This window comes from Vigna unguiculata, chromosome 4 (genome assembly GCF_004118075.2).
Source record: "Vigna unguiculata cultivar IT97K-499-35 chromosome 4, ASM411807v1, whole genome shotgun sequence".
In the NCBI taxonomy this organism is placed as follows: domain Eukaryota; kingdom Viridiplantae; phylum Streptophyta; class Magnoliopsida; order Fabales; family Fabaceae; genus Vigna; species Vigna unguiculata.
This window is the reverse complement of record NC_040282.1, coordinates 39,252,046-39,265,379: the sequence shown is the minus strand read 5'-3', so window position 1 is coordinate 39,265,379 and position 13,334 is coordinate 39,252,046. Positions and strand designations below refer to the sequence as shown.

At 32.8% G+C, this 13,334-nt stretch overlaps 3 protein-coding genes across 6 annotated transcripts; 1 reads left to right on the top strand and 2 right to left on the bottom strand.

The window, feature by feature from the left end:
- Window positions 1-842: 842 nt before the first annotated feature.
- Window positions 843-4,846, top strand: LOC114182297 (TMV resistance protein N-like). Its single transcript, XM_028069143.1, has 5 exons — window positions 843-1,392; window positions 1,757-2,864; window positions 2,950-3,237; window positions 3,338-4,138; window positions 4,227-4,846. Exons 1-5 carry the CDS (start codon window positions 911-913, stop codon window positions 4,770-4,772), a joined length of 3,225 nt encoding a protein of 1,074 aa, XP_027924944.1. The 5' UTR covers window positions 843-910; the 3' UTR covers window positions 4,773-4,846.
- A 1,543-nt stretch (window positions 4,847-6,389) lies between these two features.
- Window positions 6,390-9,877, bottom strand: LOC114182299 (APO protein 1, chloroplastic). 4 transcript variants are annotated; one of them, XM_028069146.1, is made up of 5 exons: window positions 9,783-9,877; window positions 9,158-9,242; window positions 8,966-9,033; window positions 7,629-7,996; window positions 6,390-7,532 (listed from the first exon to the last, which is right to left on the bottom strand). In XM_028069146.1, the coding sequence occupies exons 2-5, from the start codon at window positions 9,204-9,206 to the stop codon at window positions 6,698-6,700; spliced, it is 1,320 nt and encodes a 439-aa protein (XP_027924947.1). In that variant the 5' UTR covers window positions 9,207-9,242; window positions 9,783-9,877; the 3' UTR covers window positions 6,390-6,697. The 4 variants fall into 4 exon arrangements, with proteins under 4 accessions (XP_027924947.1, XP_027924948.1, XP_027924946.1 ...); XM_028069147.1 differs by having other exon boundaries at window positions 9,158-9,235; window positions 9,783-9,875; XM_028069145.1 differs by lacking the exon at window positions 9,783-9,877 and adding an exon at window positions 9,496-9,752.
- A 1,193-nt stretch (window positions 9,878-11,070) lies between these two features.
- Window positions 11,071-12,961, bottom strand: LOC114182303. The gene is made up of 2 exons (XM_028069152.1): window positions 12,779-12,961; window positions 11,071-11,372 (listed from the first exon to the last, which is right to left on the bottom strand). The coding sequence occupies exons 1-2, from the start codon at window positions 12,868-12,870 to the stop codon at window positions 11,168-11,170; spliced, it is 297 nt and encodes a 98-aa protein (XP_027924953.1). The 5' UTR covers window positions 12,871-12,961; the 3' UTR covers window positions 11,071-11,167.
- Window positions 12,962-13,334: the final 373 nt, after the last annotated feature.

The following is a 13,334-nucleotide window of genomic DNA, read 5'->3' as shown; positions in this document are numbered from 1 at the left end:
ATTTTTAACAAACATTAGGTTGATGTTTTATTATAATCCAATGTAATACTCTATTTATTATATAAAAACACTATATTTCATAAAGTATATAGTTTAATTAAAAGTAAAATATAATTTTAAAAATAGTTTGAAGTAGAATGATATATTTAACTCTTTATTGAATAAATAATATTAATTTTTCAGGATTTAAAAATATGTTTAAAAGGCAAATAATGACTATAAAAAGCTTTTATATTATGATTCATTTATTATTGAATTCTGACATAAGACTGCTAACGATTATAATAATTATTTTAAAATATTTTTTATTATAATTTCAGCTTAAGGAAGATTTGAATTTTCTTGACATTTTTAATTGAATATTTACTAAACAATTATTTTCATTTGAATATTTTAAAAACTTATATTTTGTAATTAAATTTTGCTCGTTGATTTTATCGTTATTTCAGTTTATGTAATTGTTTTGTTTCGGTCATAGTTTACATGTAAAAGTAAAAAAAAAAAAAAATTGTGAATTTGAATATTTTTAATAAGTATCTATGAAAATTTTTATTCCATAATTGTCCCATTTTTTTTATTTTTAAAAAAATGATACTATAACAATTGAATCTTAACAAATTTAATTGATATTTTTAAGTGATTTTAAAATATAAAAACTCAAAGCAAAATTAAATAAAAAAAATACTCAAAGCAAAATTTTGGTTGTAAAAAGTTAATCTTTTGTATTTATATAAAAAAAAAGAGAATAAAAAGTAAAATAGGAAAAATTTGTAGGGTGAGAGAAAAAAAAAAAAGATTTCGGCGTTAAGACTTTACTCTTATGCGTTTCATATTTATCATCACATTCAGCAGGTTTGGTTTTGGAGAGCCATAACAAGTCAACCGTAATTAATCACAGCAACTTTTGTTCATGGCTATAAGATCACACTCCCAAAAATTCACCTACGATGTGTTCCTCAACTTCAGAGGCTCAGACACACGCTATGGTTTTGCTGGCAATCTTTACAAAGCTCTTGATGATAGGGGAATCCACACTTTCATTGATGATGAGAAGCTTCAGGGTGGAGATGAACTAGCACCAACACTTGTGAAGGCAATTCAAGAGTCCAGGATTGCCATCACTGTGCTCTCTCACACCTATGCTTCTTCTTCATTTTGTTTGGATGAACTGGTTTACATCCTTGAACGTGCTGAGGAGAAAAAGTTGCTGGTTTTGCCAGTTTTTTATAACGTGGATCCTTCTTTTGTGAGGTACCAAGAAGGAAGTTATGGTGAAGCATTGGCTAGGCATGAGGAAAGGCTCAAAGCTAATAATAATAAGGAGAAGTTGGAGAAATGGAAGATGGCTCTTCATCAAGTAGCTAACTTCTCTGGCTTTCATTACAAATATGGGTACCCACCTCACCAATTTTTTACATCATTCTTTGTTTCATTAGGTTTCACTGCACCTGTGATCTAAAGATTAATGTTAACCTCGACAACTTTTTATTCTTGATCAAGGGAATTTTAGGTTAACCTCTCCCTAGTCACTTTTAAAAGAAGAAAAACGGTCAAATAATTTTCTCACTGCTAGCTTATACAAAAGTTCAAAATCTGATTTTGGGAAAGCTAAATGAAGAAACTTTTACAAATTAACTTATACATAAGATTGTTTTAGTTTATATAGATGTTTAGTTAGTTGTTCTTTCTTATTTTCTTTTCCTAGAAATACATAGGAATTCAACCAAACATGCTCTAAAAATTGTGTTTGGAACAGAGAAGAATATGAATACAAGTTTATTGGGAGGATTGTTGAGTGGGTCTCTGGTGAGATTAATCGTGCTCCTTTACATGTGGTGGATTACCCGGTTGGATTAGATTCACAAGTGTTAAAAGTGATGAAGCTTTTGGATGTTGGATCTGGTGATGGTGTCCACTTGATAGGGTTCTATGGAATGGGTGGGGTAGGGAAAACGTCACTTGCTTCAGCAGTTTATAATTTGATTGCTGGCCATTTTGATGGTTCCTGTTTTCTTCAAAATGTGAGAGAGAAATCAAACAAACACGGGTTAGATCATCTTCAAAGCATCATTCTTTCCGAAATACTTGGAGATAAGAGAATCATGTTTCCAAGTGAGCAGCAAGGAATTTCAATGATACAACACAGACTCCAGAAAAAGAGGCTTCTTTTGATTCTAGATGATGTTGACAAGCACGAGCAGTTACAGACACTTGTTGGAAGGCCTCACTGGGTTGGTCGTGGAAGCAAAGTCATCATCACCACTCGGGACAAACATCTGCTGACATCTCATCATGTTCAAGAAACATATGAGGTGAAGAAATTAAACAAGAACCATGCTCTTCAATTACTTACATGGAAAGTTTTCAAATCAGAACATGTTTATCCGGCATACGTGGAGGTGTTGAATCGTGCAGTAACTTATGCTTGTGGCCTTCCATTGGCTTTGGAAGTAATAGGTGCCAACCTGTGTGGAAAAAGTATACAAGAATGTGAATCTGTCATAGATCAATATAAAATAATTCCAAACAATCGAATCCAAGAGACTCTTAAAGTAAGCTTTGATGCTTTGCAGGAAGAAGAGAAGAGAGTTTTTCTTGACATTGCTTGTTGCTTCAAAGGATATAAACTAACAGAAGTTGAAGATATACTTCATGCTCATCATGGTGCTTGTATGAAATATCAGATATGTGTATTGGCTGAAAAATCTCTCATAAAGATTGATCAGTATGACAGAGTTACATTGCATGACTTGGTAGAGGACATGGGTAAGGAAATTGTCAGACAAGAATCACCAGAAGAACCAGGGAAGCGCAGTAGGTTATGGTTACCAAATGCTATAATCCAAGTTTTGGAAGACAACACTGTGAGTGAACTTTTTCTAATGTGTTGAAGTCTTGTATATACTTGCATTGTAATTTTTGACTGATTCAAGCCTTCTGCATTCACAGGGAACAAGTGAAATTAAAATCATATGTCTGGATTTCCCCTTGTTTGAAAAGAAAATGGTAGAATGGGATGGGATGGCCTTCCAGAAGACGGAAAACCTCAAAACACTTATTATTAGAAATGGTATTTTTTCTGATGATCCCAAATGTTTTCCAAATAGTTTGAGAGTGTTGGAATGGTGGAGATATCCTTCACATTGTTTACCATCTTATTTTCAACCAAAACAACTTGCAATATGCAAGTTACCGCATAGCCTCTTCATGTCATTTCAGATGGGTGGCTTAAGCAAGGCAAGTTTACATTGTACACTCTCCACATCTTGCAAACTAATAAATTCATTTTAAGGTTATTCAGACCTTACTTATTTGTATTCTCTCTTTTTCTTTGCAGAAGCTCAGGAATCTACGGGTTTTGAATTTTGACTGCTGTGAATGTTTAACTCAGATACCCGATGCTGTATCTAATCTCCAAAATTTGGAGGAACTTTCGTTTAAAAATTGCGTAAATTTAGTTAGAGTTCATAATTCGGTTGGTCTGCTGCATAAACTTAGGATATTGGAAGCTTCTGGTTGCATCAAGCTTAGGAATTTTCCACCCCTGAAGTTGAGTTCTCTTGAAAAACTTGAACTTTCACATTGTTCTAGTCTCAAGAGTTTTCCAGAAATTATAGGAAAGATGGAAAACATAAGGGAACTTCGGTTGCTAGGAACTCTCATAAAAGAGTTGCCACTTTCATTTCAAAATCTAACTCGGCTTAGAAAGTTGTCCTTGCTATTCTGTGGAATTGTTCAGTTACAAAGCAGCATTGTCATGATGCCAGAACTGACTCTTATTGAGGCTTGGGGATGGAAAGGGTGGCAGTGGACAAAGCGGGAAGAGGATGAAGAAAAAGATGGCTCAATGGTACCTTCAAAAGTAGAATTGCTTTGGGCGTCAAAATGCAACCTGTGTGATGATTTTTTTCAAATAGGTTTCACACGGTTTGCTCATGTGATAGATTTAGACCTATCGAACAATAATTTCACACACCTTCCTGAATGCATCAAAGAATGTCAATTTTTAAAAAAGCTTGACGTCAGTTGTTGCAGGCAACTTCGGGAAATCAGAGGAATTCCACCAAAGTTGAAACATTTCAATGCAACAAACTGTTTGTCACTGACATCCTCGAGTATAAGCATGTTCCTGAACCAGGTTTTGTCTTGTTTTTTATGTATTTTTTTTTTATAACATATTTTGTACCTAATGTTTGTAAACTTATTAACTCCTTTATGATTAACAGGATCTGCATGAGACTCGAAAAACTCTGTTACTTTTGCCAGGATCTAGGAACCCTGAATGGTTCAATCACACAAGTTATAGACCATCGAGTTCTTTCTGGATTCGCAACAAGTTCCCTGGCAAAGTTCTTTGTCTTTTTGTTGCACCGAAGGATAGAGACATTAGTGATTATGTTAAACCCATGTTGCTCATCAATGACAAAGTTTATGTATGTTTCTTTGATAGGCTCAAGTTCTTGAAGTTGGGAGCAGAACACACATTTCTTTTCGATCTACGAAATTTAATTTTTACCAACAATCTGTATGAAGTGCCTTTAGAAAATGAATGGAACCATGTGAAGGTTACATGTTTTGATTTGACAGCAGCCTCAATGCCTACACCGGTGCCTATACAAAGCGGAATCCATGTATTCAAGCAGGAAAATAGCGATGAAGATATCATGTTCACTGATCCTTATACAAAGAAGAGGGAGCTAGAAATGATCCTTCCTCTTTCTCCATCTATTATTTTGGACTTGGATTTGAACTTTGATTATTTGGACTTTTGATTTGGGCTTTGATTTGGACTTTGATGTTTCTGATAACTTTTCTGATAGTATGTTAAAAAGGTTCTTGACTTGGATTTGAACTTTGATTTAGACTTAGATCTTTCTAATGAAATTTTTTATAATTATTAATATAGAAAAAATAGGAATTAAGATTAATCTCTCTTGTAGAAAATACATATAGAGACTTAATTTATAATAAAGAATATATGGACTAAGTCCTAAATATATATGAAGAATAATAACAGAAAAATAAGATATTTAAATATATCTTAACAATAGTATATTAAAAAGGTTTTTAGTATATTTTAAAACATCATAATCAATATATTTTGAAGTACAACATAGGAACCGAAAAAAGAAATTGAACAAATTAAGTAGAAAATTCAAATTTGACTTTTTGCTTTTGTAATAGCAATACGAATGCTCTAGCCAGTGAAATAACTGTCCCGTTTCTTAACAGTTGGTTAAAGTTTTCATTTTGGCTTTGCTTTCTAGCCACTTGCTGATAGTAGGTTGTAGAAGAATTTGGATTTTTTTTATTGATTTTTTTTTGTTGTTTTTTTGCTTTACTTCAAAATATACATATGAGCATTGATTTTGATGTTTCAAAATATATTAAAAAGATTTTTAAAGTACCAATATTAATATTTAGTAGAAAATAACATTAAAAAACTCAACTGAGAATTTGAGAATTTGAACTTGTTGGGGAGAGGTTGTTTGTCTATCTTTTTCTCCTTGCATTTGTAGGAATTCATGCCAAATATCATGACCAAGTACTTATTCAGCACAGATATGTAAATAATTTATTGATTAGTATTACCTAAATTATATCAATGTACGCAGACCTCGTAATATTAATAAGAAATATATTGAAATTCCAGTTAAAAGCGATTGGATGACAAATTTCCTGATTATGATTTAGGAGATATTGATGACGAACCCATGTATTACCATCAGCTAATCACTAACAGAAGGCCAAAGATGTACAAGATTTTACTAATCTCAAGGATTTATTAAACCACGTAAGATATAAAACATTGGTCTTAACTGGAGTCGGGGTAGTCAAACAATAAGAAAATAAATAGAAAGCATATACACGAACCACTAGTAATAGGTCACGAACACAGTAAATATACATCGGAAGGAGAGGAAAAAGGGATTTGAGAAGCCTTATTTCAGTACATTATAAAATTTTTTCAAGCCCTGCTGATCCCTAGCTATTGTATTGATTTTAATTCCTGTGGTATTCAACTAACACATTAGGATGAAGTAAAGATGGAAATGGTTGACAAATCAATACTATAGCTAGATGATCCTCCTGAATTCTGACCCAGTGTGATGATAACATAGTGATGTAGATATTCCAAGAGGGAAACACCAACTTACAGCATGTTACATCATTAAGTTGTATGTTGCAGGGGAGAAATTTTTATTTCATGTCTACAGAATCACCTTTCTCTACAATGAGGATCACTATAGTTAGATTTTATGTTAGTACCACGGACTTGCCCTATTACTAATTGAAGGGTTGTGAACGGGGGAACTTTTCTATGTTTATGACTGGGTAGAAAATGTAACTACTAGCCATGTATAAAAGCTCATCTGACTATACCGTAATTGTGACAATAAATTAACAGATGCATTGATCTTCGAACATATTTTTTCACTAGTTTAAGACATTTTACAAACTCACGAACCAAAGTTATCTGATAAAACCTACTTGCTCTACTATTGGCTTTACATACATGTACACTAACATTGGATATATGGGAATCTAGCACCTATTATATAAATCAGGTATGTAATCTTGAAGATTGATTTCAAGGCCTCCCCTTCTAGTAGATCATTGAATGCGTTTTTCACTCTAGGATTACGAAATATGCATGTATAATGACAGACGAAGATAGCTGCACGTTCAGATCACATCATGCAATCATTCTTGCCTCCTCAGGGTCCGGAATTATAATGTCAAGCCTCATCATGGGCTTGTACTCATCTGGTATCTGTGCTCCAGCTTGCGTGCACACTTCAACAACAGCAGGAGCCTTTCCATAATATCTCCTTAGTGCAGATGCCAAGGGAGGCCCATTAGGGTCTCTCACGTGCCACACATAATTTGGAGGGAAAACTTCATCCACAGTAGCATCCTGCCAACCATGCTTCCCATCCCTCCACTGATGCTTAAATTCACCACAAAGCTTAGCATTGTGACCCCATGGCCCCACATGAACCTCAGTGCAATAACCACACGCTTTCACAGTGTACATCCTCATCAACTTCCTGACACCCTTTTTCACAATTTCATATGCAGCCATTGTTTCTTCGGCAATTTTAGGTAGATCTGACAATGATGGTCGAGAAAATCGTTCAAAAGCTCTGTAAGTATCGAAGTCATTGAGTGAAGAGGGGTCCGCAAAGCGCCATGGTTTAGGTTCCTCTAAATTTCCACCTCTATCAATTACTCTCTTCCCTAACATCCGTATGGGATTGGTCCTTCGGCGTGAAGGATATTCTGGGATATCAACACCAGCTTGTATGCATAGCTCAACAATGGCTGGAATCCGGTCATATTCAAATCGTGTATCATGTTTAATACGCCTACCAAAGGGGTCAAAAAGATGATAGGACTCAATTGGGACAAGTATATCATTGACGGAACCCTTTACCCAAGCATGAGAACTCCGACGCTCCCTACCATTAGGACCAGAGCAATCCCGAAAGTTGTGACCAGTTTGAGCTACATGAACTTCTGAGCATTCGCTGCATGAATTCAATTGGTAAGAATATAACTCTTGTATCAACAAAACAAATGCAAAGAAACTAAGACATTCATCAAAAAAATATAATATAATCTACCTACAGCCATGTACAGGAATGTGATGCAAGAGCTGGGCAAGACCCTTGATCAAAAGCTTCCAAGCTTCAAACACTTCATAGGCAACAGGAACTAGGTCTGGAACAAGCAATCCATTCTTCGGAGGCTCAAGAGGTTTCTCTATTCCCATCTGCGCAAGTTTCTTGTCCTCCCTTGCAGCCTGTTGTATATCCTTAAAGGGAATTGGGTAGGGTTTTTTCTTATTCTTTGGTAAAATTGGCGGTAAATCCTCATTTTGTGGTAATTTTTTTCGTTTCCACACAGTTTCTTTGCTTTTGGGCCTTCGACTGGAACAAACTAAAACTCCCGGCATTGTTGATCTACCTTTGCAAAATTGCTGGCACTTAAACTGCAACATAAGCAAAACTAAACTGTAAGTTCCAACAAGGATGTTTGGAAAGAAAAAAAATAAGGACAACAATTCATTTAGAAGACTAAGAAAATACTTTCTTCAATGTCAGATAAAGGATAACAGCAATCAGAATTTTCTGCAGCTAATCAGTAGGAGTAAGGCCACAATAAAATTGAATTTCAAGAAAATTAGACTACATAAAATTTAAGAATCTTGGCAACTAGAGTTACAAACACGCATCCATTATATATAGCACATAAGTGACTTGAATCACTACATTAGAAATAAATAACATTTTCTCAAAGGTTTATCCAGAAGAACTCATTGCAATCCACACTTAGAAGTTGAAACTAGTAGATTACGAATATGAAGGGAGGACCGAGTATAATAATTAAAGTGCACAGGACCTAACCAATATTGTGTGAAGATTAATAGCTTTTGCAGTTAGATTAGAGAATATTACAACTCTGCCTAGCACAAGAAGCAAATTCAATTGAGGAACAACAAATTGCATTGAATAACTAGAAAAGGTTAAAACAAAAAAGTGAAATACCGGGATATCCCTTGAAACAGCATAGAAGGTATTTTGGGAAATTCTAACAGTAATAGCAACCAAGAACTACATCTTCAAGATAGTACAAACAAAAATCACTGATCTGTAGCTAATGCTTTATAAATATCTCAACAGTCCATAATAACCTCCGAGATAAACAATCACCACACCACCACAACAAAAGCCAACCAAATAAAATAAAGATGTAGTCTTAAGATAGAGGACTCCAAAAGACATTGACATTGAAATCATTTCTCAGTCAACAGATTAATTTAATGTGACGCTTATTTTTTCCTTTAGCAGTTGCTTCCCCAAGGCTTGTACACGTAATTCCATTTGAGGAATGAACCAATACAATTCTAGAAATGTGTATATTATTAAATAAAAATAAATGGGAGAAAAGCAAATGCAACCTTCAACCCAAGACAATATGACTTAGAAGATAGATGGGGCCAGATAAGCTTCACATTGGGGGAAAAACCTGCAAATAAAAAATCACATTAAAACAAGATAAAGTTGTTGTTGTTTCCCTTTTTGGATTGTATCCAAAATATTGTTAAAAGCAAAATATAATAAAATTAAATTAAGAGCAAAGCGTAACTCACAGCTATGAGAAGGATCCCATAACGCAGAAGAAAGTAGCGGCAACCCCATGTATGTCTGTTCTCTGTTCCTGTAGTTCACTGCAAACTAGAACAAGATGGGCTTTGGAATCAAACAAAGCTGTATTTGCAGCAATGAATCAACACAGGAAGAAGACAGGGAAAAATAATATAGATTTAGCGGAGCAACTGATGCTGGTGACAGAAGATGAGAGCTTGGATTTTTAAATTTTGCCTGAGCACAGAAACTGATTAGTGCTAATTCATGTTCCTAAACTTCTGGGACGTTCATAAATTAATCGGGGAACTGTTAAATGTTACCAGAAGAGATAGAACCTTACCATTGTTCCCACGGAGGTGGTATGTCCAATTTTTAAAAAAAAACTGAAAAAACGAACAGCATACAACCTTTGGTTCTCACTTCTAAGAATTGTAAACCCAAACCAAACCAAACCAAACCAACACAACTATTTTCCCCACAATGGCCTTTTTACAAACATCTTACAGGCTTATACTTGCAAAGTTTATATTTTTCTTTACTTCAAGAACTTTCGAATTTAATCCACGATCAAAACGCTGCCGTTTCTTAGTTCCAATCATGGGTATGAAGAAAGATGAATAGCCATACCTCAGTCTTTCGCCGCTTCTTCTCTGTTTCTGAGACGTGCGCGAAACAGAGCACATGTGGCACGCCAAAGTGATATTTCGATCAGAAAGTTTCTTTCACTTATAAAATTAATTTTATTAGTTTAGAGCATTCTTTAAAAACAATTGAAACACTTTAATATATTTTTAAAAAATTATTAATGGAAAAATTAACTAACTCATATGAAGATTTCTAATGAGATGACAGCGTAAAACTAGTGCTATGATGAATCTTCAAAAATATTTGAACTTAATTGAGATACATACAAAAATCAAATTGTTTAAAATAAAAATTACGTTGAATTGATTTATTAAGGTGATTTTTAAATTTATTGAAGAATATACTTCAACATTAGATTTCCTCTTATAATAATTTAAATCATTCATAAAGTTTTAAGTCACTGGTCATTTAAACAGTTTATGAATTTTTAATTCACTTGAGTTTAGTTCAATTAATTTAAGTCAATATCTTATTGAATTCAAATCTTTTAGACTATTTTTAAAGTTTAATTCAAATATACAATTCATATATTTTTCATAACTTATTTTTCTTTTTAATAATTTTTCCTTTAATATTACACTATTTTATTATTATAAATTTTATAAATATTGATATTTTTTTCATCGTAATGTCAAATATATATTACTTTATATATTACTATTATCTAATCATAAACCTCCTGATTAAGGAATAAGAAGTACCAAACTACTACTTCTGTTCATTAATGTTAGATATTACTTTACTCTATGTGTCCTTGTTTATAACACCCTTTTTAACAATTTAACATCTTTAGAAAAAAAAAATTATTTAAATTAGTTAAAAATAAACAAATTTTGTAGTGCTTTTGTATTTGTTGTTCTAAAATTGTGCTTACACATTTGAAAGCAAAGTAATTAAGAGAAATTTTGTTATCTACCAGTACTTATATGTTTAAAAAATATTTTAGCAAAAAAAATAATAAATGCATTATTCTATTATAGACGAATGTTATAAATAAATGAGAAAATGGTTCTTGTAAAGAGGAAGTATTACCCTTTTTGTTTTTATTTTCTTGACAACAAATCTTAAATAAAAGATTCAGTAGTTTTGTAATGGGAAGATGGTATGCGTTTAATATTAATTTTAAAATTCTAAAATTATAATTATCAGAAGAATTATGTCATATTATTATTCAGTTAGTTCAACAATTAAAAAATTTTATGAATTATTTTTAAGGGCAAATGGGAAAAATCAAACAAGAAAAACGAGTACCAAAGAAACTGAAATACACTTCTTCAAAGTTCTTATTTCATTCAAAACCACAGCACAGCCATTTATTCATGAATGTGTCCTATTGTCTCATTCTCTATGAATATGAACTTGTAGATTCATCCACAGTTATAGTGCTTGTCAACAGCAACTAATACATCCCAAGTGCAAGTCAACCCTTTTGGAAACACAACCAAATCACCAGCAGCAATTTCCACTGACTCCTCTTTCCCATATAGGCTAATCTTCACTTTTCCTTCCAAGATATAGCAAGTCTCCTTATTTCCATATGTCCATCCGAATTTGCTCGGAGGGCAATTCCATCTGTTATACATCAGAATGCAAGTCACAGAGAGAAAGAACTTCATAAAAGAAGAACAGACATATAATTCAAGAAAATGTAACTGCTTCGTCTTCAAAGTTCCAGGCCCGTTTGATTTTTCATTGGAAAATCAATTCATGTACTTTCCAGTGAAAAATACATGTCTCAATGTAAGTTTATGGTTGAAACTAACCAAGACAAATATTAATAAGTGATTACATTTGAGTGCATAACTGCAAGCAGAGTGTGCCTCGCAGAAAGCAAACAGAAAGAATTTATAAATCAGACAAAAACATGCGCACATTCTTCACATGTTTGTTCACCAATCTGGATTAGTGGTCTCAAATTTACAATGTCATCCATGATAATGACAAAGTAATGAATGAATTCCAGGTACAAGTTGAGCATCATTTATTGAACCTCGTTTCTGCAGTAGATTTTTGGTAAATATATACCTTTCACCAAGGATTTTGATCCACCAAACCACAAATTCAAAGCACATGATTAACATAAGGGTTTCATATCTCTGAACATGGTATGTGACATTGTTTAGCAGTTAGTGGTCCTCTGTTCCCTCATTCCGTTTAACATCGTGAGAGAAAATGTGTAGCAGAAAGATCTGAATATGTTTGATTTTTTTTTTTCAAACTAGAGCTGGCCAACAACTATGAATACATCATTACTAACATTAACTATGAAACACCTAATAGGGTAATAGAAAACTTACTAACTAGCAAATATCAATCATTTATCCTGTGCCTAAAAATATAGAAAAATCACTGTGAAAGTAGATAGCAATCATAAAAGGAGTCAAAAATGCAACACAATTAAATATGTCACTGTCAATTTCATCACTGATCTAGAGCTAACCATCGCAGATTTCAAGGATACTCAGTTAGCTTTGTCAGGCATCACTATGATATTTTTTGTTGTCTCTATATTGACACATTTGCACAATACAGTAAAAAAATCTCAATTAACTTCTCTAAAAGTAATTTTTTCCCTTTGAAAAAAGTTTAATTCAATCTTCCTTTTGTATTTTCATATCTTATTAATGTTTATCGGAAGGTTTATCAATGCCTAAATCAGGTTGCATTTGAATAATAAACGATCCAAACCATCCACACATCCATTCAGATTAAACCATCTGCTACACAGTTTCAAATCCATCAAAACATGTTAAGAAAAAGGCTCAAATTAACGAAAGGCCTTGAAGAAATTAGTCCAAAATACATATTTCCAGACCTTAATAGTGAAATTTAAAATTTTCTCATGTCAGAAAAATTAGATTCATTACATAGAAAGCATCATAAATAAAATCAAACACAATCCTTTGGTATTCAATGCTGAAGAATATCAAAGAATAAATACGAGAAATTTAGGGTAAAAGTGAGAAGAAGATGCATACTTTGTCCATTTCCTAACACCAAGTTCAGTGAGGTTCTCTTCAGGAGGGTTCCTTACAATCTTAACGCCAAATTTCTCGATCACGTTACTCATTATTTCTCCCTTCTTAGGTTTTTGCGGAATCACTGATACAATGTAACACAATTGCTGGTTAGGGTATGTTTTACAGGAAATGAAAGACAGTGCTTGGTTTATCAGAAAAGATTAAACTTGATTTTAGTGTAATTAAGAAATCTTCATGTAAATTTAGAAAAAAAAAATTACCTTATAATTAATTTTGTATGTATACTTACTATTAATAGAAGGATTCATTATTTAATGTACACAAATTTTTTCAAATTTACCTTTTTAGTAATCCCTTCTCTAAATTTAAATAATTATTTAAAATATGAAACAATTATTTTTCACTTGCTAATTATTTTTTAATTCATATAATTACACAATAAAAAATTATTAATAATAAAATTATATTTTTTTTTACTTTTATGAATGTGTTTTAAGATCGGAGGTGCTAAGATGATTCTTTTGGAGAGCATTTTCTTTTTTGTCTGATCAAT

Coding starts and splice junctions, on each gene's coding strand:
- LOC114182297 (XM_028069143.1), top strand. CDS start 911: ATGGCTATAAGATCACACTCCCAAAAATTCACCTACGATGTGTTCCTC. Junction 1,393..1,756: donor GGCTTTCATTACAAATATGG/GTACCCACCTCA, acceptor TGTTTGGAACAG/AGAAGAATATGAATACAAGT. Junction 4,139..4,226: donor TAAGCATGTTCCTGAACCAG/GTTTTGTCTTGT, acceptor TATGATTAACAG/GATCTGCATGAGACTCGAAA.
- LOC114182299 (XM_028069145.1), bottom strand. Junction 9,034..9,157: donor ATGGGATCCTTCTCATAGCT/GTGAGTTACGCT, acceptor TTTTATTTGCAG/GTTTTTCCCCCAATGTGAAG. Junction 7,533..7,628: donor ATTCCTGTACATGGCTGTAG/GTAGATTATATT, acceptor GAATTCATGCAG/CGAATGCTCAGAAGTTCATG.
- LOC114182303 (XM_028069152.1), bottom strand. CDS start 12,870: ATGAGTAACGTGATCGAGAAATTTGGCGTTAAGATTGTAAGGAACCCT. Junction 11,373..12,778: donor GGTGTTAGGAAATGGACAAA/GTATGCATCTTC, acceptor GATGTATAACAG/ATGGAATTGCCCTCCGAGCA.